At 50.6% G+C, this 23,142-nt stretch overlaps 3 protein-coding genes across 5 annotated transcripts; all 3 read right to left on the bottom strand.

Moving 5' to 3' along the window:
- Positions 1 to 30: 30 nt before the first annotated feature.
- ubtfl (upstream binding transcription factor, like) lies at positions 31 to 10,505 on the bottom strand. 2 transcript variants are annotated; one of them, XM_077557662.1, is made up of 20 exons: positions 9,903 to 10,505; positions 8,099 to 8,194; positions 7,841 to 8,016; positions 7,700 to 7,783; positions 6,303 to 6,458; positions 6,140 to 6,204; positions 5,937 to 6,057; positions 5,154 to 5,264; positions 4,954 to 5,081; positions 3,972 to 4,113; positions 3,804 to 3,845; positions 3,559 to 3,660; positions 2,746 to 2,871; positions 2,551 to 2,661; positions 1,783 to 1,853; positions 1,519 to 1,708; positions 1,405 to 1,452; positions 819 to 956; positions 630 to 749; positions 31 to 205 (listed from the first exon to the last, which is right to left on the bottom strand). In XM_077557662.1, the coding sequence occupies exons 2-20, from the start codon at positions 8,160 to 8,162 to the stop codon at positions 158 to 160; spliced, it is 2,043 nt and encodes a 680-aa protein (XP_077413788.1). In that variant the 5' UTR covers positions 8,163 to 8,194; positions 9,903 to 10,505; the 3' UTR covers positions 31 to 157. The 2 variants fall into 2 exon arrangements, with proteins under 2 accessions (XP_077413788.1, XP_077413787.1); XM_077557661.1 differs by having other exon boundaries at positions 630 to 752; positions 9,903 to 10,504.
- Positions 10,506 to 11,368: 863 nt separating this feature from the next.
- LOC144043729 (tripartite motif-containing protein 54-like) lies at positions 11,369 to 18,571 on the bottom strand. 2 transcript variants are annotated; one of them, XM_077557665.1, is made up of 9 exons: positions 18,213 to 18,571; positions 17,141 to 17,313; positions 15,939 to 16,122; positions 15,586 to 15,681; positions 15,290 to 15,523; positions 13,699 to 13,721; positions 13,486 to 13,610; positions 12,661 to 12,872; positions 11,369 to 12,572 (listed from the first exon to the last, which is right to left on the bottom strand). In XM_077557665.1, the coding sequence occupies exons 1-9, from the start codon at positions 18,330 to 18,332 to the stop codon at positions 12,498 to 12,500; spliced, it is 1,242 nt and encodes a 413-aa protein (XP_077413791.1). In that variant the 5' UTR covers positions 18,333 to 18,571; the 3' UTR covers positions 11,369 to 12,497. The 2 variants fall into 2 exon arrangements, with proteins under 2 accessions (XP_077413791.1, XP_077413792.1); XM_077557666.1 differs by having other exon boundaries at positions 15,592 to 15,681.
- A 2,085-nt stretch (positions 18,572 to 20,656) lies between these two features.
- LOC144044022 (dnaJ homolog subfamily C member 5-like) lies at positions 20,657 to 22,702 on the bottom strand. Its single transcript, XM_077558187.1, has 6 exons — positions 22,362 to 22,702; positions 22,209 to 22,252; positions 21,872 to 21,992; positions 21,574 to 21,787; positions 21,319 to 21,496; positions 20,657 to 21,113 (listed from the first exon to the last, which is right to left on the bottom strand). The coding sequence occupies exons 1-6, from the start codon at positions 22,463 to 22,465 to the stop codon at positions 21,016 to 21,018; spliced, it is 759 nt and encodes a 252-aa protein (XP_077414313.1). The 5' UTR covers positions 22,466 to 22,702; the 3' UTR covers positions 20,657 to 21,015.
- Positions 22,703 to 23,142: the final 440 nt, after the last annotated feature.

The raw sequence follows: 23,142 nt of genomic DNA, 5'->3' as shown, positions 1-23,142 counted from the left end.
GGCCTGATGATGTCATAGATGAGCACATCATCAAAGGAAAAAAAGTGCTTTTATTCCTCAATGTATTTTCAAGAAGGCCCCTCCCAAATCCTGTACAAACTCCACCCACCCAGCTGTCAAATAAGAACTAAGCCCCACCCCCTATGTTGAGGCGGAGCTAGTCGGAGTCACTGGACTGCTCAGAAGTCGTGTGGTCGTCGTCGTGCTGTGCAGAGAAGAGAAAGTACATTCAAATCATTACTCGAGTACAAAAAGTATTTTGCCAACCTTACAACTTTTTCTTTTGACATTATTTTCATCTGAAACTACAAAAACCCACTTGACATGTCAGCCATGCGCTGGTGAAAGGTGACAGAGTAAAAAAATCAAATAAAAAAAGCTTTCCCGTGACTTTGAGATGGGACGGCCAATCGCAGGCTGGCTGGGACGGCGGCAGCGGGAGTAAAGCTCGGCGTGATTGGCCGAGCCCGCAGCGGCTTCTTTCAGATCAAATCTGTTCTCGAACCTCGCTCATGCATTCCAAAGGGACAAAATGAAGCACTTTTCTGTCCGTTGTCACTTCCTGTCTCGTGTCGCGGTTGAGTCATGCGGTTGCCATGGCGATTGTGTATCAACTAACGAAAGGTCACCTCGTCATCCTCGCTGTCGCTGCTCCCGGACGAGTCGTCTTCGTCTTCGTCGTCGTCGTCTTCGTCTTCGTCCGAATTGGACGAGTCGCTCTTGTCGTCGTCCGAGTCGGACGCCACGTCCTGCTGTCAACGCAAGTCAGCCGTCAGACGCCGATCGGCCAGCTTGCCGGCAACAGCCGCGAACGTTACCTTGGCTCGGTACGCCATCGCCCGCTTGGCCGCGCCGGCGGAGGGAGGCGTGGCCTTGGAGGCTGCCGCTCTGCCCTTGGCCGTTACCAGCACTTTGTGGGGGGGGCTACTGCCGGCTTTCGGCGTGCTGCGACGCTTCTGCCGGACAGAAAAATCACATCGGAAAAGTCGAAACAATCAACCTCATTACCCTTCAATTGTAATTGTAAATATTGTCCGAGGTTCGGGACGGCCTTGTGAGGAAGCAAAATCATTTTGGACAGATTTGTTTTTTGTTTTTTTTGCTGCGACTGAATTCTGGAGCAAAAGAAGGGAATGGCAACAATTGCCGTGAACGACATTGCCACGCGCGTTTCCATCAACGATGAGGTGACGCTCGCCCTCGGAAGGAACGTGAGCGGAACACGACGGGCAAATTGTCTTTGGCAATCGAAAAAGTGGAGCCAAGTCAAAAGAATCCACTTTGATTGCACGTTGACATCATTTGCCCTCAAAAGCAAAGGAGCCCCGTGACACATAAACAAATGGCTAGTGTTAGCATTAGCGTGAGCAATGGACAAAGACGGCCGCTAGTTTGCGGACTCACCGAGGAGGAGAACTCCTTGTAAGCGGCTCGATCCTGCGGAGACAAAGACTGAGAAGCAGCGTGCGGTTATTGATCAGTTTCCTGTGGCGGCGGGGCGGGGCGGGGCCGGGCTACCTTAAGCCACGCCTCCAGCAGCGTGCGGTATCGCGCCTGCGTAGCGTCCACGTGCTTCTTGTAGGCGTCCTTCTCAGCGGCCGTCAGCGTGTGCCAACGTTTGCCGATCTCCACCATTCGCTCCTTCAGGCTGAAGTGGTTCAGCTCCCCGTTGGTCAGCAGCTCCTGAGAGAACATCTGATAGCCGCTCCTATTGGACGACAAGGTCGTTGGGTCGGCTGCTCGCAAGTGGCCCGACGCGCTCTAAACGACCGGTGCACTCACACCGGCGGTTTCTTGGGCTCTCCGTCAAACTTGGGCTTCTTCTGACTGGGCCGGCGCTCCAACAGCTCCCTCTGCGAGACGCCACAAACGAACCGTCACGTGCGCAGCGGTTTCCACGACCGCCACAAACGTTGGCTGCGTATGCCGCCGCCCTTTCTCGTGCCCGTCCCACAATGCGTCTTCCACCTCAACTGGATTTTTGGGGTGCTTTGGACTCAACCAAACCCAAATGGCCAGTTTATAGCGGGTGACAAATGTTGCACACGAAACATTGGCACATTTACAAGTCAAGATTTGGGGTTTTTCAAAATAAGACGTGCAATCATCTACTTTTACTTTGAAAAACAATTTTGCCGTATTTTTGTTATGGAAACGAAAAAGTAGGGACGTGCCCAAAAAATCGATTCAGAATCAATTTGACACTGCCTTTATTGGGAGTGCTCTTCGTGTTGTACACGATTTAGCCACTTAGGGGCAGTGTGGTTCCGCGTTCCACATTAGAGAGTCACAATCAAACGATGCCTATAAAAGTTGTTGCTTTTGCAGCGTAGGAAGAGCAGATGCCGGTGAGTAACGTTAACGTTGCTTCTCTGTGAACATTCCTGAAGCCTTTTGTAAGAATAGTCCTTCTTTTGAGTATTGAAAGTGCAGCCAGTAGCACGCTAATTAGCATTAAGTGGAAAAGCAAAGGTCTGCCGCCAAAAAGTCAGCAGCCACAACAGCAAAACATTAAAGTTTTGTTTTTGGTGAGCTCTCCAAGTCAAGCACCTCGTATCGCTTCTGGTCCTCGGCCGCCTTCTTGATCCAGGGGATCTTCTCCTTCTTGTCCATGGCCTTCCACGCGTCCTCCATGGCCGCTCGCGCTTGCCTGCGGTCGCTCTGCGCCCACGCGCAAACAAACAAACAAACAAAAACATTTGAGCGGCCACGCCGCTTTTATTGTGAAGGCCGCCCGGGACGCACTCTGCACTTGCTCAGGAAGTCGCCGGCCACGCTGCGCTGCCACATCTCCTCCGCCGTGTTGGGGGTCTCGGGAAGCTTGCCGCTCTTCCTGGCGCCTCGCGGGGCCCAAAGCTCGGGCTCCTCTTTCTGGGGGGGGGGGGAAGGAGGGAGGGAGGGAGTGAGGAGTGATCATGTCACACGCTCACCCGCCAAACCAACCGGAAGCGTTCGTGCCGCTCATCAAAATCAAAAGACGGCAAATACGCGCTCACTGCTGCCCCCTCAGGTGGAGGCCAAAGCGGACTTAATCAATAAAAGTCCAAATGAAAACAGACACCAAAAATATGATTTAAAATTTAAATCAATATTTTATATAAAAAAAATCTATGTATAAATAGAAATAAATACTAATCAATAAATAAAAGGTTCTACTCTCATATTGGTTTATTTCATGCTGATGAATTGCGTCATGAAATGTTATTCAAATGAGGGGGCGGTCCATTTTGGAGGCCAAAAGTCAGCAAGTGGCTTAACATGATGTTGCAGGGTCATGTGACCTTTTTCAAACGTGCTGCCGTCTATTTGTTGATGGACGCCAATCGCGAACGAATGGCGAGCGCCTTCTACACGTTGTGACGATGCCGTTGAGCAACGTTAGCCAGCCAACGCTCAAATCAAATACGGGGGGACGCCCGTGTCGCGCCTGCTGGCTGCAGTTGGGCAGGGGACCGCTGTGACCCGCAGGGACCCCCGCGGTGTTTGTTGAGCGGCCGGAAGCAGGTTTGAGCAGGATGGCGTCATCCTGCTCAATTAGGAAAAGCCAAAGTTTGTGACCTTGACGGGCGGCGACTTGTGCGCATTGGAGCCCGCCGGAACCCGAGCCCCGCCCGGCTTCTCCTCGCTCACGACTCGCTCTCGTTCCTCTTCCGGGAGACTCTGCCAGACACGCGGACAACATTTTCAGTCCACTGCGACAGGCCCCGCCCACCAAAGGGCCTCTCGTGAGCCATTCCAAAAGACGGCGGCCGAGAGCTCCAAATATTTTGCCGTCTCCGCCGGACCAGAGCGCGCCGTCGTACCTCCAGAAACCTCTGCAGGTCCACGTCATACTGCTTCTTCCTCTGAGGACAAACGGCAAGGTCAGCAACAGCGCCCCCACGGCAAGGAGCTGGCGGCCATGTCGGCCATGTCGGCTGGCGGCCATGTCGGCTGGCGGCCATGTCGGCCATGTCGGCGGTGTGCCAAACCTGCTCGCAGCGCTTCTGGAAGGCGTCCTTCTCCTTCTGGTTCATCACCTTCCAGCGTTTGCTGCACAAGACCATCCGCTCCGTGCTCGGGACGTCCTTCATGTTCACCATCAGCTCGGCGCAGTACAGCGAGTAGCCGTTACTGACGCAAACAAGACACAACAAACTCATTCTCATTTCAATCCCTTTTCCCCCTTCGCTTACAGTAAAAGCAAATGACAATCAATTGCTTTGGGCTAAAAAGGGGGATTCTTTTGGAGAGAGTACAATTTCCATGATGAGAGAGAAACCTGGATTTAAGAGACTGTTCCATTTGTTGCCATTGGCCGTTACGTCAAAGCACTTTTTTTTAACCCTGGTCTAAAAACACTCGATACTGGGTTGAAGTTGGAAAGTTTATCCAAAGTCGCTTGTGGTGGTGGTGATGTATGGAGGACCAAAACGGACAAAATTCTAAATTATATATATATATATATAGTTGTTTTTATTTCCATTGATATTTATTTTGGGGGATTTAATTTTCGAATTCTATTTTTTTATATCCGTTTCTATTTTCACTTGTCATTTATTTATTGAGAATTTTAACAGGATTGGTCCTCCGCATTGATGAGTCACAAGTTAGCGCTAACATCAATGCTAGCGTACATTTGGCCAGGATGGACGGCAAAGCGGCCGCTGCCACATTCCTACACTTTTTCTGCTCAAGCACCAACTTGGACACGATTGGACCAATAATGCCGCATACTCGTCGTCACCACAAAGTGAAGCTACCGGCGGCCATCTTACGTTGCCACTGGCTAACAAACTTGGTTTCTACGGAAAAAATGCCACCGTGTACGGCGTACGCTTAGCTTAGGGTTGCCGACCGTCCCTTGAAGTATGGAATTGTTCTGAACCCAACACCAAATAGCAGCTGCTAGCTTGCTACTAGCAGCCACTCGCTAGTTAGCATCTGAGCAAAGTGTGTGCGTGTGTTGCTTACGGAGGAGGTTTAGTTGGCCGTCCATCAAATTTGTCCTTGAGTTGTCTTTCTGCTTTGGTGAGGACAGAGCGGACGTGCTCGTCCGGGTTGACGTCCGGATGAGCCTGCTGGTACGCTCGGATGTTGTCCTGAACACGCACACGGCGTCAAAGCGCCGGTTGTGGCGTGTCGAGCGAGCGAGCAAGCGAGCGTGCCGTTACCTCGTAGTCCTTCTGGAGCTCCAAAGCTTTGCTGATCCACTTCAGTCTTCGCTTGTCCGACAGCTGCGACCATTGTCTCCTCAGCACCTCCTTCAGCTCCTTCGGACTCACCTGGAAACAAAATCATCTTCATCATCATCATCATCAACATCAACAGGGCCCAACCAAGTCATCTGTTCAAAATGATCCGCATCGGACCAACTTTTTTTTTTGGCCATCAACGAAATATTGATTTCTTGAAATATGAAAATAAATACAAAACAAGTGATAAAAACAAATTCCAGCCTGGTCTACACTCATTGGCCTCTTTGAGGCAGTGTGGTGCCATCACATGAGTAGAAGAACTTTTTTTTTTTAAATGCAGATTGTAAAGAATATGCATCTTCATGTCTTCTTAAGCGACTTGTTTGTGTGTGAATTTCATCTTTTGAAGAAATATCACTCCCAAGTCAAGGCTAATTTCCTCTTAGCATGTCAATTAGAATGGGTGATGGTTTTATTCTTGTATTGAGACATACGTGTCATTTTTCAAGATTTTTGTTTGACCGGCAACTTTTGGTTGAAGTCCTGCTCAGGAAGGCAGAAAAACTTTTTTTTTTTCAGCCATAAAACAGACACACGTGTGCGTCACATGCATGCTAAGCAAGCAACATGGTGCATTCAGGGTACTTCCACAACATTGGGAACTTGCACGCGCGTGAGCCGTTTTTCCATGTTCATCATCATCATCATCATCATCATCATCATCATCATCATCATGCTCATCCGTGCGGTAGCGTTGACCTCGGGGTGAATCTTCATGTAGGCCTTCTTCTCGTGGTTGTACCAAAGCTGCTGCGGCGTTTTGGGCTTCTCGGGCAGGTCCGACTTTTTCCTCTCCTCCATCAGCTCGGGATGCTCGTGCCTGCGACGGACGGATTCAAGTGAGGCTTACGTTCAACGAGCGGCCGTGGCCGCGCCGCGTCTGGCCCGGGCCGGCGCCTTACTTGAATCGCGCCAGGTTCTTCTCAAAGGCGCCTTTCTCACTCTGGAAGTCCGTCACGTACTTTTGCTACAAGAAGAAGACAAGACAAAAGGAGAGCAAGTGGCACGACCCCCCCCCCCCCCCCTCCCCTGTTTTGGGGGATTTGCGAGGTGCGCGCTGTTGACCTTCTTCTTGTCGGGCAGCTCCCTGTACTTCTTGGACAGAATCTTGGTCAGGTCCAAGTTGCTCATCTCCGGGTAGATTTTGGCGTACTTGGCCCGTTTCTCCATGAAAAAGCGGAAGTACGGCGTCAGCGGCTTCTTGGGGAAATCGGGATGCGTCTGTTGCCAGGACACAAAAAACACAACGCTCAACATCTCTTACAGGTTTTTTTTTTTATCCCCTGGCAGCAAACTCCACAAGACGAGATTCAACGAGCAAATGTCAGGCGGCCACTGAGATGCAACATTTGACCTCACTGTCAGCGTGGCACGCCCCGCCCACTAAATGCCACGAGAAACCCCCTCCGACATTTAGCGGTCAAGATGAGCTCATTCATGGCAAACTTTGTCGGATCTTCCTGGAAGCAAGCGGAGCGGCCTTGGGTTTCTTTGGCGACGGCCATCTTCAAGCCCCCCTCGTGCAATTTTGCCCCAAGCCTTTGGCAAATCCACATCGTTGTCTGCTAACGACACAAGTCGGAGGACGAGCGCTCACGTCTCACTCGGACCGATTGTCAGCAAAAGTCACGTTCTTGGACATTGTTGCTGTCAAGCCGGGTTACAATCAATTGACAGGACTTCATACTTTCAATGTTTTGTCGACAAACACGAGGGCGGCTATCGTTAGCATTTGCCTCAAAACAACAATGGAGAACACGACCTTGGTGGAGAACACGACCTTGGTGGAGAACACGACCTTGGTGGAGAACACGACCTTGGTGGAGAACACGACCTTGGTGGAGAACACGACCTTGCAGACACTTTGCTGGCGTGCTTTTGCACAAAATGTGATCGGGCGCAGACATTCTCGGTGGTTGTTCACGCTTGTGTCTCGTACACAAGCCGCGACGACAGCGTTGATGCGTTTGGATGGATTTTCCTTGCTTTCGGATAACCACGCAACGCATCGCCGGGAGTTCGACAGCCATGTTTGCCGCCGCCGACGCGACGTCTTGCGTCTCCATTGGTTTGCGAGGTCATGCTTGCGGGCTTTACGCTAAAGTCAATCGGCCCATCGTCAAGCGAGGTAACCGACGGCCATTTTGATGGCTCCGCCCTCCCCATTCAGTGGCCCCTCCTCCCCGCATCATCAACATTTGTCTGATACAATCACAGCAGGAAGTGAATTTGTGTTTGTGCAATTTGCAATCAGGCGATTGGAGCGTTTTGTTTTGATGCGATGGACGGAAAAACGTGTGAATGGACCCTGCGATTGGCTGGCAAGCAGTTGAGGGCGTGACCCCGCCCACTGCCCCAAGCCAGCTGGGATAGGCTCCAGCCCCCCCCCCCCCCCCCCCCCCCCCCCCGAGAACAAGCGGTTAAGAAAATGGATGGATGGAAAAGGTGATTTGTGGACCGACCTTGATCTTCTTGCCCTTGTAGGGATTTTTCACAAACTCGATGGCGTCCACGATGATCTCCGTCATGGTTCTGTACTTGCGCACCTGCGGGCGACACAGACGTCACGCTAGGCCGACCTGGCCGCGACCTGGCCCACGTACCTCGGTGGACACTCTGCTCCACTTCTGCCGGCACATTTCGCCCGTGAAGCTGCCGAAGCCGACTTTGTCCCAGTCGAAGTGCGACTCTGTGGTTTTGTACTTCATGGCGTCGCTGTCGGGAAGCAGGCTGCGAATCCTCTCCAGCAGCGTCAGGCAGTCCTCCTGGCGCCACTCATCTGCACGCGTGCACAAGCGCCATGCCGTCACGCTGTCACGCCGGCTCGCCCGCCTGCCCCTGTCATCGGCCGCCATTTTTACCTGTGATGATCTTTAGTCTGCCGCTCTGAGGCGCTGAGACGCCGCTGCCGCCGCCGCCGTTCATGGCGTAGCGTCCGATAAGAGCCGACGCCTCCGCTTTAACACAAAAGAAGCGTTGACATGTTAAAACGCGCAAGATGTTCCGTCAGTGCGTCCGTTTCAATGACGACTTCCCGCCTGTCTTGTGAGGAATGCGTTGACCATATATGGAAACGCTTTGCACTTTCTCTACAGTAGGCGGCGCTATGCATTATGCAGCAAAGAATCATCCATCCATTGTCATGTGGGAATTTAGGAGAGAAAGCGACATCTTGGAAACGGCTCATTAAATTGGGCATTTGTCAAGGATAATCCCATGGGGGCTTTTTTTGAACGTACTTTCTGATTTGAATTTCATTTTCCGGATTTTGGCTATCTACGGGATCTTGGCTAAAGGAAGCCATTTTGAAGTTGAAATGAAAACTTTGGGGTGTTTTAGCATCAAACAGCAGCAGCCCCCAGCGTGCTCGCGCTGTCCTTAACACGTCAATCCATGAAGTTGGCAAGTAATAAAAATGTTGATGAGAAGCTTTGAAAAGCTCGTCGGGCAGCCGGAAACGTGGTCGAAATAAGCGTGACGGACTGACGGTGACGGACGGTGACGGACGGTGACGGACGGACGGTGGCCCGGACCGTCGGCGAAACATTTTGCAAATTGCCCCCCTCTGATAATAACGTATACACATGCAATACACTTGTGCATACGCACGTCTGTTAACAGGTTGTCTGCATGTTGGTGTATGAAACGTGGTGACATATTTTCACTTTCACACTTGTGCTAATTGCGACATCTTCAACGCTTAACTTCGGACTTCTGAGACTGATGGAAATGTTTCTCTAAGATCCCAAACGCTGCTTTTCTGTTTGACGTTTTTGTTTTTGTTTTTCAAGTTGGAAGGAGACCTTGCAAACATGAGGGAAGATTTTGGCCCTCAAAGGGTTTGAGACGGATGATCTCAGTCCACTACATCAAAAAGTGACTCAGGAGCAGCCAATGAGCGAATGATTGCTTGTTTGCAATCATTTCCAAACCCTCTACGACCACTAACAAGGGGTTTTCGGGGGACATTTTCTTTTCTTTTCTAAGCTAGATCGGTTCACGGGATGGAGGCCCTTCAGGACCCTTCCGAGAAGCCGACTGAGAATTTGGACTTCTTTTTTTCCCCTCCCCAAATGTTGTCACGTTGTGACACCAGTCCTGGAACTTGTCTGACACGTCTCATCGGTGCAACATTTGTGTGTCGTCGAGTAAAGAATCCGCCAAGCAGGAACGTTTTCATGTCGGCCACGGATGATGACGTACGCTGGTGTGGCGGGACGGCCGGAAATGGCGCTGGCGCTGGCGCTTTGGCGCGAGCTCTCCGGCAGGAGTCAGCACTCAGCCGCCGCTGGCACCAGCAAGAGCTGCCGTTGACTTTTTCCACTTCTCAAATGAGGCCAAACGAGACGACGGGAAGGCCACGGATCAAAAAGATGGCGTGGGGGGAAAAACGCTGGCGACGTGTAACGAGTCACGTGCGCCAAAAAAAAGAAGAGGAAAAGGCGGGATGGAACATTTACGAAGCGCAAACAACAACAACACACGCCGTGTTGAAAAGTGTTCCGTTCGCGGTTCCGCTGGCGCAGACGGCGGCTGAGCGAGACACGCGGCGAGGCCGCAGCCAACAAGCCTTCACCGAGAGGCCGCCATGAAGAGAAGACGAGAAGGCCTCAAAACGCCGCGAAGTGGGCAAAAAAACAAAACAAAGGCCGCCTTTGGACTCACCTCGCAGTTCCGGTGGCCGCTGCGCACGCTCGTCGACACCGTGTGGCGATTCGGCGGCCGCGCTCGCATCCGAAGGCTCCTTTCTTCGTGCCCGAAGTCCCGGGGAGTCGGATCGAAAGCGATCCGACAAAAGGAGCGTCTGGTCCGGGATGAAACTCCGCCCAGCGCCGCAGGGGGAGGACCTCCGCGGCCAAACATGAAGACGAGGCGGAGAAAGGCAGCGCGCGCGACGGATACGACGCGAGCCCGACGGCCGCCGCACACTTCTGGGACTTGTTGGCTTTCCGTTTCAAGCGAGAAGCCAACCAAGTTGGCTGGCCGGCGGACGCCAAGGGCCCCGGACCAGCGGGGTTGGCGCGACGGCCAAGCCGGTCGGAGGCACCGGCTGAAAGCGATGACAGCGCTGGTGTCGGCCGCTCCGTAACGCCGACGGGGAACTCCCTCTGACCAAAAAACAACAAAAAAAAGCTTCGCCTCTACCTGCTGCTTGCTGGCCTCACGGGTGCCCGCCCCGCTGAGATGTCCGAGTATCAAAAGCAAGCCCAAACTACAAAACGAGTCAAGCTGCACGGCGCAACGCGAGACGACTGTAGACGAGAGTCGGTGCTGGTTGAAAGCAACCAAAAGCAGTCAGTAAACACTCGGATGTCACCGATGCACCATGGCCGGCGTCTCTGTGTCTTCAACGCCCCCTGCTGGGCTGGAGGAATAGCACAGCTGCATATAAAGACCTTTTTGGGGGGCCGGGGGGTCTCCCAGGCGGGTAAGCAAACCCACGCCAACCTGCATCGTAGGCAAGTGACGGTACCACTCCGCCACTTGGAGCCCACATAAAAAGACCAATGGACTCTATGCACAAATAGCCGTGACGTATTTCCGGGAAAATCTCACCACGCACCGCCTTTTGTTTTCCTTCAGAGAACCTTGACCAGTTGTCAGCGTTTTGGAGTATTTGTGGTTGCGTGCATTTGTCAAGGCATGGAAGAAGCGGAGATGTGACAGTACGCCGAGGGATCGCTGCTGTGTGCCCACATAGACAAGTTCTAATTCCGTTTGTTGTAACTTGCGAACATTCGCAGGGAAAAGTGCAGTTGTCGACCACACGGGGGCGCTGTTTGTCAACAACACAGCTGTATTTTCAAGCTTCAACTTTGATGTGTTGTTATTCTGTTTAGAAATGATCTCATGTTTGGACTTTTCATGTGCCTGTGTGTATATTATTCATATGCGGCCATTTTATTGTAATTAAAAAACATGAAAATATTGATATATGTCATGTCATTCTTGCTCCGCTGACAACGCTGTCGGATTTTCAAAGCAACCGCTTTTCAGCAAGGCATTAAGAGAAATGTCACCATGGGCTGACAACAACAACACAAATCAGTCGAGGCATTACATCTGCTTCCAAATATTGACGAGGCAGAGATCGTCGGACTCGGACGAAGAGGAGGCTACAGACCAGAGAGTTGTTGTTGGACAATGGATTTATTGAACATATTAACACATTACAAAATATAAGTTGAAGTTCAAATAAAAATTGGATGAAAGAAAATAATTAATGTCATAATTTGCATGTTCAAAAGGAATAGGAAGCACAATCATTGATATATATATTCTTATCCCAATAACGTATCATTAAAATAAAAACAAAAAAGGAAAATGAACAGTTAGCTGGCAGGTTGCATCTGAAGGATCCAACACCTCAACCTTACCGTCTGACTGGTATGGGGGGGGGGGGGGGGTATGTGTGAACTCCGGTAGTCCCGGGAGAGGAGCTACAATACATATTTTACATTTACATAAAAAAAAAATGAATAAAACAAAATAGCTTTAGTAGCTAATCAAACGGCTTGTATTTGTAATCATATGTTTCAGCAATGACATCATTACCAGAGCTCAAGTCGTTCAAATGACGGTGATCTAATGAGAAGTTTTCAAATTGTGATAGACATCGTGTTCAGGCAACGAGCGACTCCTGTCCTTTTTCAGTGGGTTGAAGATTTGGCCTTAGGGTTTGACGTCACATCCGCTGAAGTCCCCCCGCACCGGAAAGCTTGGCTGCACTCACACGTCCAATGCGGAAGTCATTTGCGCATAAAGTCCATTCTCGAAACACTCTGATGTGATCCATCGGTCGATTTTTTGCATTTCCTCAAACACAGTCGCACATCAGCCAGCATCAAAACACAATAAAGAGCATTAAGGGCTGAATGATTTCTTTTGTGGTCGCACCATCGCTCACTCACGTGCCAACCTTTTCACACTGAGCTCCCAGTTGGACGCACGCAGCACACTTGTTGGGAGATGTCATCAAATTACTTTCAATTCTATTAGTAATCGATGAAATTCATCTATGGCATCTGCAGGCTTGGGGAGTAACAGAATACGTGTACCGGCGTTATTTAATCAGAATACCCCAAAAATGTAACGGTATTCCGTTACAGTACGGGGGCGGGACATGTAATCAGATTACAGATCCAAAAATGTCAAGTTTCCAAATTTGATTTATTAGCCTCCTTTTCAAACAAGCCGCACGGACGGCAAACAGGACAGGCACAGGACAGGCACAGGACAAAGGAGAGGACGAGGAAGTCACTAGTGGTTGAGCCAGCTGAAGGAGAAAACGTGTTTGTTCGCATCATCAGCGTCATCGGTTCGAGCGGAAGTCGCCTGCGCCGGCACGAGGAAAGAAAGAGGAGGAGGAGGATGGTGGTTATGATGAAGACTAGTCAGCCAATCCAGGGCTGTGATGTCATACCTGTGGGGCGGGGTTAGCGATGGGCGGTGTCGGAGGGGGCGGGGCCCAGCCCTCTGGAAGAGGAGATTTGGTGTGTGGGGTCAGAGGGGGCGGGGCCTCAAAGTGTGAGTGCGAAGCAGGCTGATGATTGGCTGAAGCTGCTGGCGTTGCTCCGCCCACTTTCAAAGTGCTACCGGCGTCCGCAACCTGGTCCTCTTCTTCGCCGCCATCCACTAGAAGACAGCGCGCTCGCACTTGACTCCACAGTTAGCTTGCAGCTAGCCTGCTAACGGGTGACGACATGCTAAGTCACGCGCTAGCAGTAGAAATTGTCATTGCTCACGATAACCACATGCTAAAACAGATGCTAGCAGATTTTTGCTGGTCCACATGCTAGCAACAAGTGAAGACGTGTACACAAATGATGACATGCTAAATCACATGCTCCGAGTAGCAAATGTTAAATGCTTGTTGCTAAAATCCTATACAAGTGATGACGTGCTAAAACAGATGCTAGCAGCCGTTGTTGTCAACTTTTTGCTGGTCCACATGGCACATGCTAAAAAGTCATGCTCACAAATGATGACCTACTAAAATCACTGATGCTACCAGTAGCAGTTGTTGCCAAATTTGTTTTTGTTCCACATGCTAAAACAGACGCTAGCAGCCGTTGTTGTTGTCAACTTTTTGCTGGTCCACTTGCTAACAAGTGAAGACATGCTCACAAATGATGACATGCTAAATCACATGCTATCGGTAGCAGTTGTTAAGTGTTTGTTGTTCCACATGCTAAAGTGCTAACAGATGCTAGCAGCAGTAATTGTTGTCGAATGGCAAGCGTGTTACTTTTGACGAAGTTGACGGCCATCAGCGCCCTCTTCTGGCGCTCAAAGTTAGCACAAAAGTGCTCCATCTTCTCATATCCCGACGGAACTTTTTCCATTTTGGACGTGTCGCTCCCCTCCGCGATCCTGCACACACACGCCCGACTTCACGCTTAGCGTCACGGCGCCCGACAAGGACCTCACGGGAAAACGACGCGTGTTGATGGGGTCTCACTTTTGCAGCAGCTGCTGGCTGTCCTGAGAGAAGAACAACATTTGGCATCAGTGATCCAACAACGCTGCATCAACATAACGTCCCATGCCGCAATTCCATCTGATTTTGATGCAATGTCCTTTTATGGCGTTTGCCAGATGGCATTTTTTCCTGCGCTTCAATGCCTGGCAATTCTCGTTGCCTTAGTGGGCCGTAATTGAGTAGCGGGTGACAAATCTAGGACACCACTCAAATGACTTTCTGCTTGGCTGCGCTTGCTCATAACTTGTTCTTGTGCTGTCGTCATCCTCGTGACGCCTCCTGCTGTACTTTTTCTCTCTGAAATCTAAGCATGGAATCAGTCAGCGGCACACTCGGCTCAATCAACAGAATTTTCTCAACGAGCAGCAATGGAGGAGCTTTTTTGGGGACATTTTCTGCTGGCTTGGATTCCTGGAACAAACGGATAATGCTGTGTCCATCCAGGATGTGGAGGGAGGCAGGGAGGACATCCGAATACAGCTTCTTCGTAAGGGATCGAGTTGCCGCTCTTTCTGGATGTTGTGGGCCAAGCCAACGACACTCAGAAACTGCCTTGGCAAAACGGTTGCCACAGTTGGCGTCTCTCTCGTCTTGAAAAAAACATTGCTCAGCCCACGGAGTCACAGAGTCAAGGTTCGAGCCAATAGTCGTCCCAAAACGTTAGCTCTCGGACTTTCCCCTGGATGGAATCCACGGCTTGGACGCCGGCTTCCCAAAGAGCGTCTTGCGTCCTCATTAAGGATCTCGAGGCAGTGATAAGCGAGTCCCGACGGGCCTTTCCGTCCTGCCTACGTCTGTTGGCCATCGCTTTTCAGGTTCTTTCGATGCTGGCAGAATCTGGGCAAATTCTTATGACGTGCTCTATTTTTCATTGCAGTGCACAATCATTGAGCACTCAGAAAAGAAGCCACTTGAATTTGAATTTGTATCCAACAGACTTTGGCCGCCGCAGCTCCACAAACGTGTCAACGGCAGAATATTCCAAAGCAATCGTGAGAAGCAAGCAAGCCCTCCCAATCAGGTGACGCATCCATGGAGCTCCGAGACGGTCGACCCGATGCGGCCTACAAAAGGAATTGGGGAAGAAGGCGCCGGCTCTCCTCTCTCGCTTGCCACATTGTTGGATGACAAGCCCGGGATCCCAAATTTGTACTCTTGCTTTGGGAGATGCAAATACGCCCAAAAAAAAATCCAACAAGGGCTTTTGGTTGCTCTGTCCTTGTGCAATGACAATCAGGATTCATTCATTCATATATTGAAATGGGCTGTGGAGTTGTGAGCCTTTCGCCTTTCAAAACACAAACGGCACGGATGGCAAACTTGAAAACATTGTCGCAGACTCATGTCGACCTTTGTCGTGCAAAAAAAAAAGTTGGGCAAAATGCATTTGGATGGCGGCTTTGGGCAGGTTGTGGAATCCAGCGGGCCCAAAAAGGACAAACCCTGACGCAGACTGGCTCGGGCCGCAGGTGCTTCTACGAGCTGGTTTAGCCGCCGGTTGAGTAGAAGCACCTGCGGCCCGAGCCAGTCTGCGTCAGGGTTTTGTGGCGGACGGCGGCTTGAGGCTGACCTGCAGAAAGACGGCCATCTCGGCGCGCTCCATGGTGTTGATGGCGTTCTCCAGGAGCTTGGCGGCGTCCTCCAGATGTTGGCCATACTTGCTCCGGAGTGCCGCCACGTAGTCCACTTTTTCCTGCTGCTTGGCGGTGATGCGGGCGCTCAGCTGGCCTTTTCGCTCCTCCAGGACGGCAAACAGGCGGTCGAAGGACTCGCACACCTTGGACTTTTGCCGGCGACCGTTGTCCTGCAAACAGGGACGGCGGTTTATGGGAAGGCTTACGTCCGGCGTGACGAAGACAAACTGACATCCACCGCGCGACACGCGTCGTCCAGCTGCAGCATGACGGCCTGAATCCTCTCGTTGGCGCCCACCAGCAGAGAGATGCACTCGCTCAGCTCGTCCTGGTGACAAGACGCACGGAAGGACAAGAACGAGAATGTCACCAAGCGAGACGCTCTTTTAGAATTCGTGTATGGACGGCAGAATTTGTTGATGTGGTCTAGTCGAGTGAAGTCGGAGTGTTTTCATTTAGTTCTTGTGTGTTTGACACTTTTCGTGTGGGGGACATTTCTGTCTGCAGACGGAGGTATGGATCACCCTCGTTTGAATGGGCGTGGCTACATCTCTGAGCGCCGGCGCCGGCGCCAGCGGGCATTACCTTGTGCTTGGCAAAGACGACGTCCAGGTGCGCCACCTGGCAGTCTTTGTGGGCGCCGAACACTTTGCAGAGGGAGCAGGTGGGCACGCCGCAGCTCAGGCAGTAGATGTTGATCTTCTCCTTCTGGTGATGTTCACACACAGGATGCTCCGCCCCCACGGCAGGAAGTGACGTCGTCGCCTTGCTGACAGACGTGACATGTGAATGAACTTTTGGAGGCAGGACACATTTTTACAAGGCATTTTTGGAGCGCCGTGCCTCAGTGCTTAAGTGGTCGTCTCCCAGCCGTAAGGTTGTGGGTTGGACCCTCGCCCCCGGTGACCATGTCGAAGTGTCCTTGAGCAAGACACCGAACCCCAATTTGCTCCCAGTGGACCTGGCAGCAGTCGACCACTGGTGTGTGCGTGGGAACGGCTGAATGTGAGGCGTAATTGTAAAGCGCTTCGGCACCACATGGTGTCGTTCAAGCGCTCGATAAATGCAGTCCATTTGCCATTTCAAGGGTAGGGATGAGGAAGTTTGTATTATTTATCAGCGTATGCGGCACAGACGCAACCAATCACAATCATTTGTTGCTAATTATTATGTGGACCCTCGAGTCGCAGCCCATCACGAGCTCCAGTGTGACAAACACCGTAATACGGGTGTGCCTGAGACAGCAGAGCGGAATCCTGGTCCCCAAGAGAAGCAGCCCCGCCCCTTTTAGATGTCGCCATCCTCCAACACACCTGATCCAAGCATGTGAAGACGCTAAAACACGCGCGGGACTGCGGCTGTCCAGGACCAGGGTTGCCTACCCCTGGCCTGAGGTCTACACCCCCCAGTCAAATGTCTTTTTCAGCTGGAAGTGGAGCCTTCTCAAGGTGGAGGCAAGTGTGAAGAGTTCCAAAGAAGAAGAAACGGCCTCTACGACAACGTTGTGGCTTAGACTCCTATTTAACATGAAATGGAATGTGATTGGTTCATTTCGAAAACATCCACAGGTACAGGATAAGAAGGTGTGCACACTTTTGCAAACACATGCCCTCAGTTGTTTGTTTGAACTTACCCACTTCAAAAGATTTCATTTTTTTTCACCTGAGCTTTTCAGGTCATAGGTCACATGACGCTGGACAAAGTCTGTCTGCAATCCAAAACTGAACATTTCCGCATGGGTGTGTTGACTTTTTATAACCGCTGTACGTGTATTTGTGTGCGTGTACCTGTCGCTTCCTTGCTTGTACATGTCAATGATGTTCTCCACCAGCATGTTCCTCTGCAGCCCGTAGACGCCGTGGCGGTCCAGAAGAACCTCGTGGCGGCACGACGGGCAGCGGAAGCGACCGCCGGATGGCGCTGTGGAGCCAGTCCTGGAGCTCAGGTAGGGGCTGGCCGCCTGCGGGGGGACGGGACCAGGGAAGGGTTACAAAGTTGAGCTTCAGGACCAGCTCTCACAAAACAATTGGTCCGGTTTTTCGCCAGCCCACAGCACCGAGATGATGAGGTTTGGAACCGGCCGACCGACCGGCGGTCGACTGGAGGCCGACGGCTGCCTGTCCACACCCACTTTCTTTCTTTCCATAAAGTGGGTGTGGCTTGCCAGGGTGCATCTTGTCCGCTGTGGGGACTTGACATGTTTTGCTCTGTTGAGAACACATTTTTTGTTGCGTGGGCCAGTTCCGGGCAGATTACACTGACACGGCAACAGCGAGAGACGGACATGTGATTGGACAAAAGCAAAACATCAGCTAGCACATGGGTAGGCAAGTCGGGTCCTGCATGTTTTTGCTGTCCCCCTCCTCAAACACCCCTGCAGAAGGTAACAATGAGCTGATGATTTGAAGCACCTGGGTCGGAGGCAGGAGACACAGAAGGACCCAACTTGCCTAGCCATGCGCTAGCGGAAGCAGAAGAGAAATGCTACCAAGTGACGAGAATAAACTGTTGGGAACAAACAAATCCAGTTTCATGGAAAAAAAGATCCATGGATGAGGACTCGGCTTGTAAATGTCGTAGGCTTGCTGTCCCTGACCCCCCACCGCTCCATTTGGATGGACTGGCATAATGATGCCATTGTTTTCTTCCAGTCAAACACGATAGTAGGGCCGGCGTGGCTCAGTGGTAGAGTGATCTGTCGTCTGCCAACCCAGAGGTTGTGGCTTCCATCCCATGCCATTGTGACCACCTTGACCTTTTCTTGAGCAAGATAGCCAACCCCCAATTGCTCCTGATAGTCCAATCGAAAGCGCCATAGAAATCAAGTCACTCAAGGGACACACACGGTCCTTGACCTGCCTGGAAGACGTCGTTGGCACACTTGCGGCAGAGGTTGTGTTGACATGGCAAGATGACCACCGGCTTGGAGAACATCTCCAAGCAGATGGGACAGACGAGCTGCTTCTCCAGACTCTCCATGACTCGGGACGCCGGAGACACCGTGGACACCGTGGACACCGTGGACACCGTGGACACCGTGGACACCGGATCTGTGCCAAGACCACCACACGGTCCGGACCGGATCCTTGCCTAGACAACAACACCGTGGAGACTTTGCGCAGCGGGTGATCCGGACCACAAAGAAGTCAAGCAAGAAGAAGACTGTGTCGCATTTGAGTCTGTTTTTAGACACACGTGCAAGCACGTCAGCTGTTGCCATGCCGACATGTCCATATATGCCCAAAGTCACGGGAGGCATGACAGAGTGTGTGTGTGTGTGTGTGTGTGTGTGAGGGGGGCTGCGATTCCGGCATGGCGCCTCGCGCACTCTGTCACCTTTGGGTTTTGCTCAAAATGGTTTGTTGTGTGTGGCGGCAGGCTGTGGCTCTCGTCGCGGTCAAAAATCCAAGAATTCATTCATTCATTTTGTTCCGGATTTTCACAAACCACAAGGCGCACACGTGTGCCGTTCGCGGGTGCAAAATTGGGCCGACAAAGATGTGAAATGAAACTTCTAGATAGTATTCACATGCCGTCATTTGAGCCACATTGTGTGCTGGTGTACACCGCTCCATGGGATGTGGAATGGGAACGACAAAGAAGAGTCCGGAATTACAAAAAGTAAGTGTTGTTCCACGCGGTCTGATACACTGTTAAGTTGTAGCCACATTAGAGAGTAGAAGGAAAAAGTCACCATCAAGTTTTTCGGCAGCGTGGAGCCCTTCTTTTGAGTGATGAAAGTGCCACGAGTAGAGCGCTAGTTAGCATTAGCGAGTCAGACTGTAGTAGATCATTACAATTCCTTGAACATCCATAAATTGAAGCAAAAATCATTGTCAATCAAATCATTTTGAAGCAAAAATCGATTCTGAATCGAAAATCGATTCTGAATGGAATCGCACACCCAAAAATCAGAATCGAATTGTGAGACATTCAAAGATTTCCACCCCTACCAAATACCCTCGTTAAGGTCTCTTATTTTCCTTTCCCAGAACCCAAAAGTTGAAATTGTTGTTAAAGTGTACGAAAATAAGTGATGAATCGACAATGTTGTTGTTATGTTGTAACATGCTAGCGCTAGTAGCTAGCTAAGTTGGTTTAAAAGTAACCCGAGATTCTTCACCTCAAATTCACAAACGATAAATGCACATAGCAACCAAAAAGAGCCGAAAGATAGAAGGCGCACGAAAGTCCGTGTTTTGAGAACCAAGCCATCCTACCTTGGAGCATACGTTGCCACGTCGTTCGGGCCGGGCACTCGGGCAGTATCGGCAAATGTTTGTAATTGAAAGAGGAATAAAATGAATTTGTCCTCTTTGCGTGTTCCAAAATTGAAGATAGATTTAATGCAAGAAAAACACACCTTTGCAAAAATGATTTAATAAAAAAACAGAGAATCTCTGGACAAATAACAGCCTCTAATTCATCACTTAAACAGGTGGGATTCAGAGCGTCAAATGTAGTTCTTCCGCATGTACAATGGTTTCTTATAGTTAAAAGGCCTCCTCTCTTTCATTTGTAGACAAAACATACTCTCTGGTACTTTTCCGTGAGCGATGGCGAAAACAGAGTCAGGTGTGGGTGTTCAAAACACATTCTGTTCTCAAGGACCAAATGTGTTTTCGCACAAAACGCTGAGAAGGAACTTTTTTAGACTAAATAGTATGTCCCAGCTTAAGGTCAGATTATACCAAAATCAACACCATCTGCTCTGCACAGGACACAAAACATTTCGACAAGGTTAATATATAGAATTAAAATGTTAATAATGTGTAACAATGGTTAATAAAATAAAATGAAGTATTAAAAACGTTATAACATCTATCATAATCCAATCCATTCCACTAAGCAAACGTTTCAATGTGTACCGCTGCAAGGAGCGTCGAGCTCAATCTTCCGCATACGTCTTGGCAACGTTAGAGGAAGCTGGCGGTGACGTTCATCAATAAGAAAAAAACATTCGCTGTAAACACAATCGAAGCCAAGTTGACCCACTTTGAGGAGCCGACTGGCCGTTCCGTGACGTCAGTGAAGACCACGTCATGTACTCAAGTTAGGCGGCCTTAGCGAGGGGCAACGTAAGATGGCCGCCGGTGGCTTCCTTCCTCGCTACTGCAAGTAAGCAGCATGGTTTGTCCAATCACCTGGAAGCTGTGAGCAGAGGAGTGCGCCCCCTGGCGTTTACCCAAGCAGTCGACATACTTTTGTTTCTTCAACAACTTTATTGATTCCACTGAAATTGAAATCTTGTGAGCAAAAAAGGGAAAAAAGATCATTCAAGTCTGTGTTGGGAATGCTTGACTGAATTGTTTGGATATTCTTCCTCCACTGAAAACATGACTGGATTTACTGATTGGGAAAAGAAAAAAAATCAACCACTGCAAATGTGAACATTTGGATTTATCTCGGTCCACCACACAAATTGTTTTGATAGAGCTTAGAAAGCAGCCAAGTCACTTGAAATGCTATTTTTTGAGGGATTCCCAACACAGAAGAAGAAGAAGCTTCTTTTTTCTATTGATTCATGCAAAACATACAACAATTGCCGTTCTTAATACAGGAACGACAAACCAATGACTGCAACAATTGTCGACTACACAGAAGAAGAAGCTGCTGCGTCGCTGACAGCGGTCATGACGACAGACGCGCCTTGATGACATCATCACGTGTAGGTGTCTCCATATCTGCGCCGTCCGTCTGAGATGAGTTGCGTTTTCTCGCTGGCGTTGGTCGGCTGCTGAACCACCGGCGCGTTCACATCTGTTACGTACAAACAAACACTTCCTGTTTGACTTGAGCGCACATCCGGTCCTCCACTTTTTGGACGCTAACCCCCCCAGTTCATTTGTTGCGCTCCAGTTTTTGCTCTCCAGCCGCGGCGCGTTCCACAACGCAGCGGACGGATGAATGAACAAATATGGACGGACGGACACATTTGCGACCCAATGTTTGGCTGACTTCTCACCGACGGGCAGGTGTTGTAGCTCCTCCCCCTCCTCCTCCTGCAGGTCGCCATAGGGTGTCTCGGCCTCCTCGTGGGCGGGGGGCGTGGCCTTGAGGCGCCCGCAGCAGCAGTCGCAGCAGCAGCACAAGCAGCAGCAGCAGTAAAATCCCGTCAGCAGCCCACACAGCGCAAACAAACCCTGGACAAAAAGGCAGGCGGGGTCACAAGGTCACGGCCGGCCGGCGCCAACGTACCTGGCTTCTTTTTCCCGCCTACCTTGGCCCACCAAGTGGTGAGCGTGAAGTAAGCGTTGACGTTGTCTTCGCCAAACTGCTGAGCCACGTACAGGCCCAGCGAACCGTAAGCGTCGTAGATGTTCCTCTTGCCGGGGTCGGACAGGACGGCGTGGGCCGCGTTCACCTCCTTGAATTTCTCCGCCGCCTCGGGGTTGTCCGGGTTCTTGTCCGGATGGTAGCGCAGCGCCAGCTTCCTGTCCACGCGTGCAGTTGAGGCAAACGCGCGCGCGCACACACACACCTGTCTTTGGCGCCGGGGTGGGGGCGGCGGCTCTCACCTGTACGACTTCCTGACGTCATCGTGGCTGCATCCCGCTTCCACGCCCAGCAGCGCGTACAGAGACTCGCCCGACGCCGACATGGCTCGCTGCCTGCCATCCGACATCCTGACACCATCACCTGACCCGCGACAAACGGTGTCACAAAAGACAAAAGAAGACGGGAAAATTGTAGAGAACAAAATGGAAGATGAGAAAAAAGGACAACAGAACAGAAGGGAAGAAAATAGAGAAGAACATCAAAGAAGTCAAGCGAGATGAGAAGAAACGACAGAAGACAAGACGAGAAAAGAAAGATGAGAGGGAAAGACAAGAAAACAGAGGAGAAAAGTGGTACCTGTGTGCCTGCTGCAGGTTCTGGTTGGTGGCGCTTGTGTCTTGCTTCGGAACAGAACAGAAGACAGGATGAGAGAAAAGAGGAGTAGAGAAGCCAAAAAGTACGAAGGGAAGAGAAGTGAACCGAGGAGAAGAAAAGACGAGCGCTCGGTACCCGTGTGCCCGCTTCAGGTCCCGGTGGCGTCTCCTGGTCCTGCCCGTGTGCATGCGAGTCCATGAAACATTCAGCTTGTGGGCTCGGGTGTCCAGCAGTGGCATCGTGTTCCTCGTCGCTATGGAGACCGAGTGACGAGGAGTGCGAGGGAGAGATCACCTTGATGAGCAGGTGAGTCGCCTCCTGGGACATCTGCGTCAACTCCTCCGGACCAGCAGGGCGTGCTGCTGCGCAAAGCAACATAACCAACCGCTTGACACCACACAAAAAAGACAAAGACATGAAAAGGTTCTGGTAACACGTAACTGGTACGAGGAGGTGGAACAAATATGACAAGAAAGAAAAATGAAGGAGTGTACTAGTCCTTCCGTCTCCAGCCTAACCTAACCACTCCAATCTGGACCTCCAACATGGCGGGGGGGGGGGGGGGGGTAGATGGGGGGATTACTGTATTTTTGTTTTTCCAATATTACTTTGAAACTGTATGGTTTATATACATATTATATATTTTTTATCTTGTTAAAAAGAACACATAGTATATATATATATATATATCAATATATATACTCTAAAATTTTGGGGGTGCTATTGTTCACTTGGTGCTGAAGCACCCCAAAAATGGCCTAAATACGCATCTGATTGTTTCTATTTGTGGAATAAAGTTTTGCTACTTTCGGTATTAATTAATTTATCAAAGGTAAATGAGAAAAAACATAACAGCTAATGTTTGTTATTATTGTGGTTCTTGGAATGCCAAGTATTGTCAACATTTTTTTTTAGG

This window comes from Vanacampus margaritifer, chromosome 2 (assembly GCF_051991255.1).
Source record: "Vanacampus margaritifer isolate UIUO_Vmar chromosome 2, RoL_Vmar_1.0, whole genome shotgun sequence".
Classification (NCBI taxonomy): domain Eukaryota; kingdom Metazoa; phylum Chordata; class Actinopteri; order Syngnathiformes; family Syngnathidae; genus Vanacampus; species Vanacampus margaritifer.
Note: the sequence above shows the minus strand (reverse complement) of the source record. Positions and strands in the feature narration are given on the sequence as shown.

Bases quoted from the DNA above. Each gene is read 5' to 3' on its own strand.
- ubtfl (XM_077557661.1), bottom strand. From the start codon at position 8,162: ATGAACGGCGGCGGCGGCAGCGGCGTCTCAGCGCCTCAGAGCGGCAGA. The intron at 2,872-3,558 runs GTCACAAACTTT...CCCCCCCCCCAG, and splicing joins ACAAGTCGCCGCCCGTCAAG to AAAGAGGAGCCCGAGCTTTG. The intron at 1,709-1,782 runs GTGAGTGCACCG...GTCGTCCAATAG, and splicing joins GAGCCCAAGAAACCGCCGGT to GAGCGGCTATCAGATGTTCT.
- LOC144043729 (XM_077557665.1), bottom strand. From the start codon at position 18,332: ATGGAGAGTCTGGAGAAGCAGCTCGTCTGTCCCATCTGCTTGGAGATG. The intron at 13,722-15,289 runs GTCAGCCTCAAG...TTCTTCTCTCAG, and splicing joins AGATGGCCGTCTTTCTGCAG to GACAGCCAGCAGCTGCTGCA. The intron at 12,573-12,660 runs GTATGACATCAC...GTGCCGGCGCAG, and splicing joins TCGCTAACCCCGCCCCACAG to GCGACTTCCGCTCGAACCGA.
- LOC144044022 (XM_077558187.1), bottom strand. From the start codon at position 22,465: ATGCCACTGCTGGACACCCGAGCCCACAAGCTGAATGTTTCATGGACT. The intron at 22,253-22,361 runs GTACCGAGCGCT...TCTGTTCCGAAG, and splicing joins GACCTGAAGCGGGCACACGG to CAAGACACAAGCGCCACCAA. The intron at 21,497-21,573 runs GTAGGCGGGAAA...CTTTTTGTCCAG, and splicing joins TCACCACTTGGTGGGCCAAG to GGTTTGTTTGCGCTGTGTGG.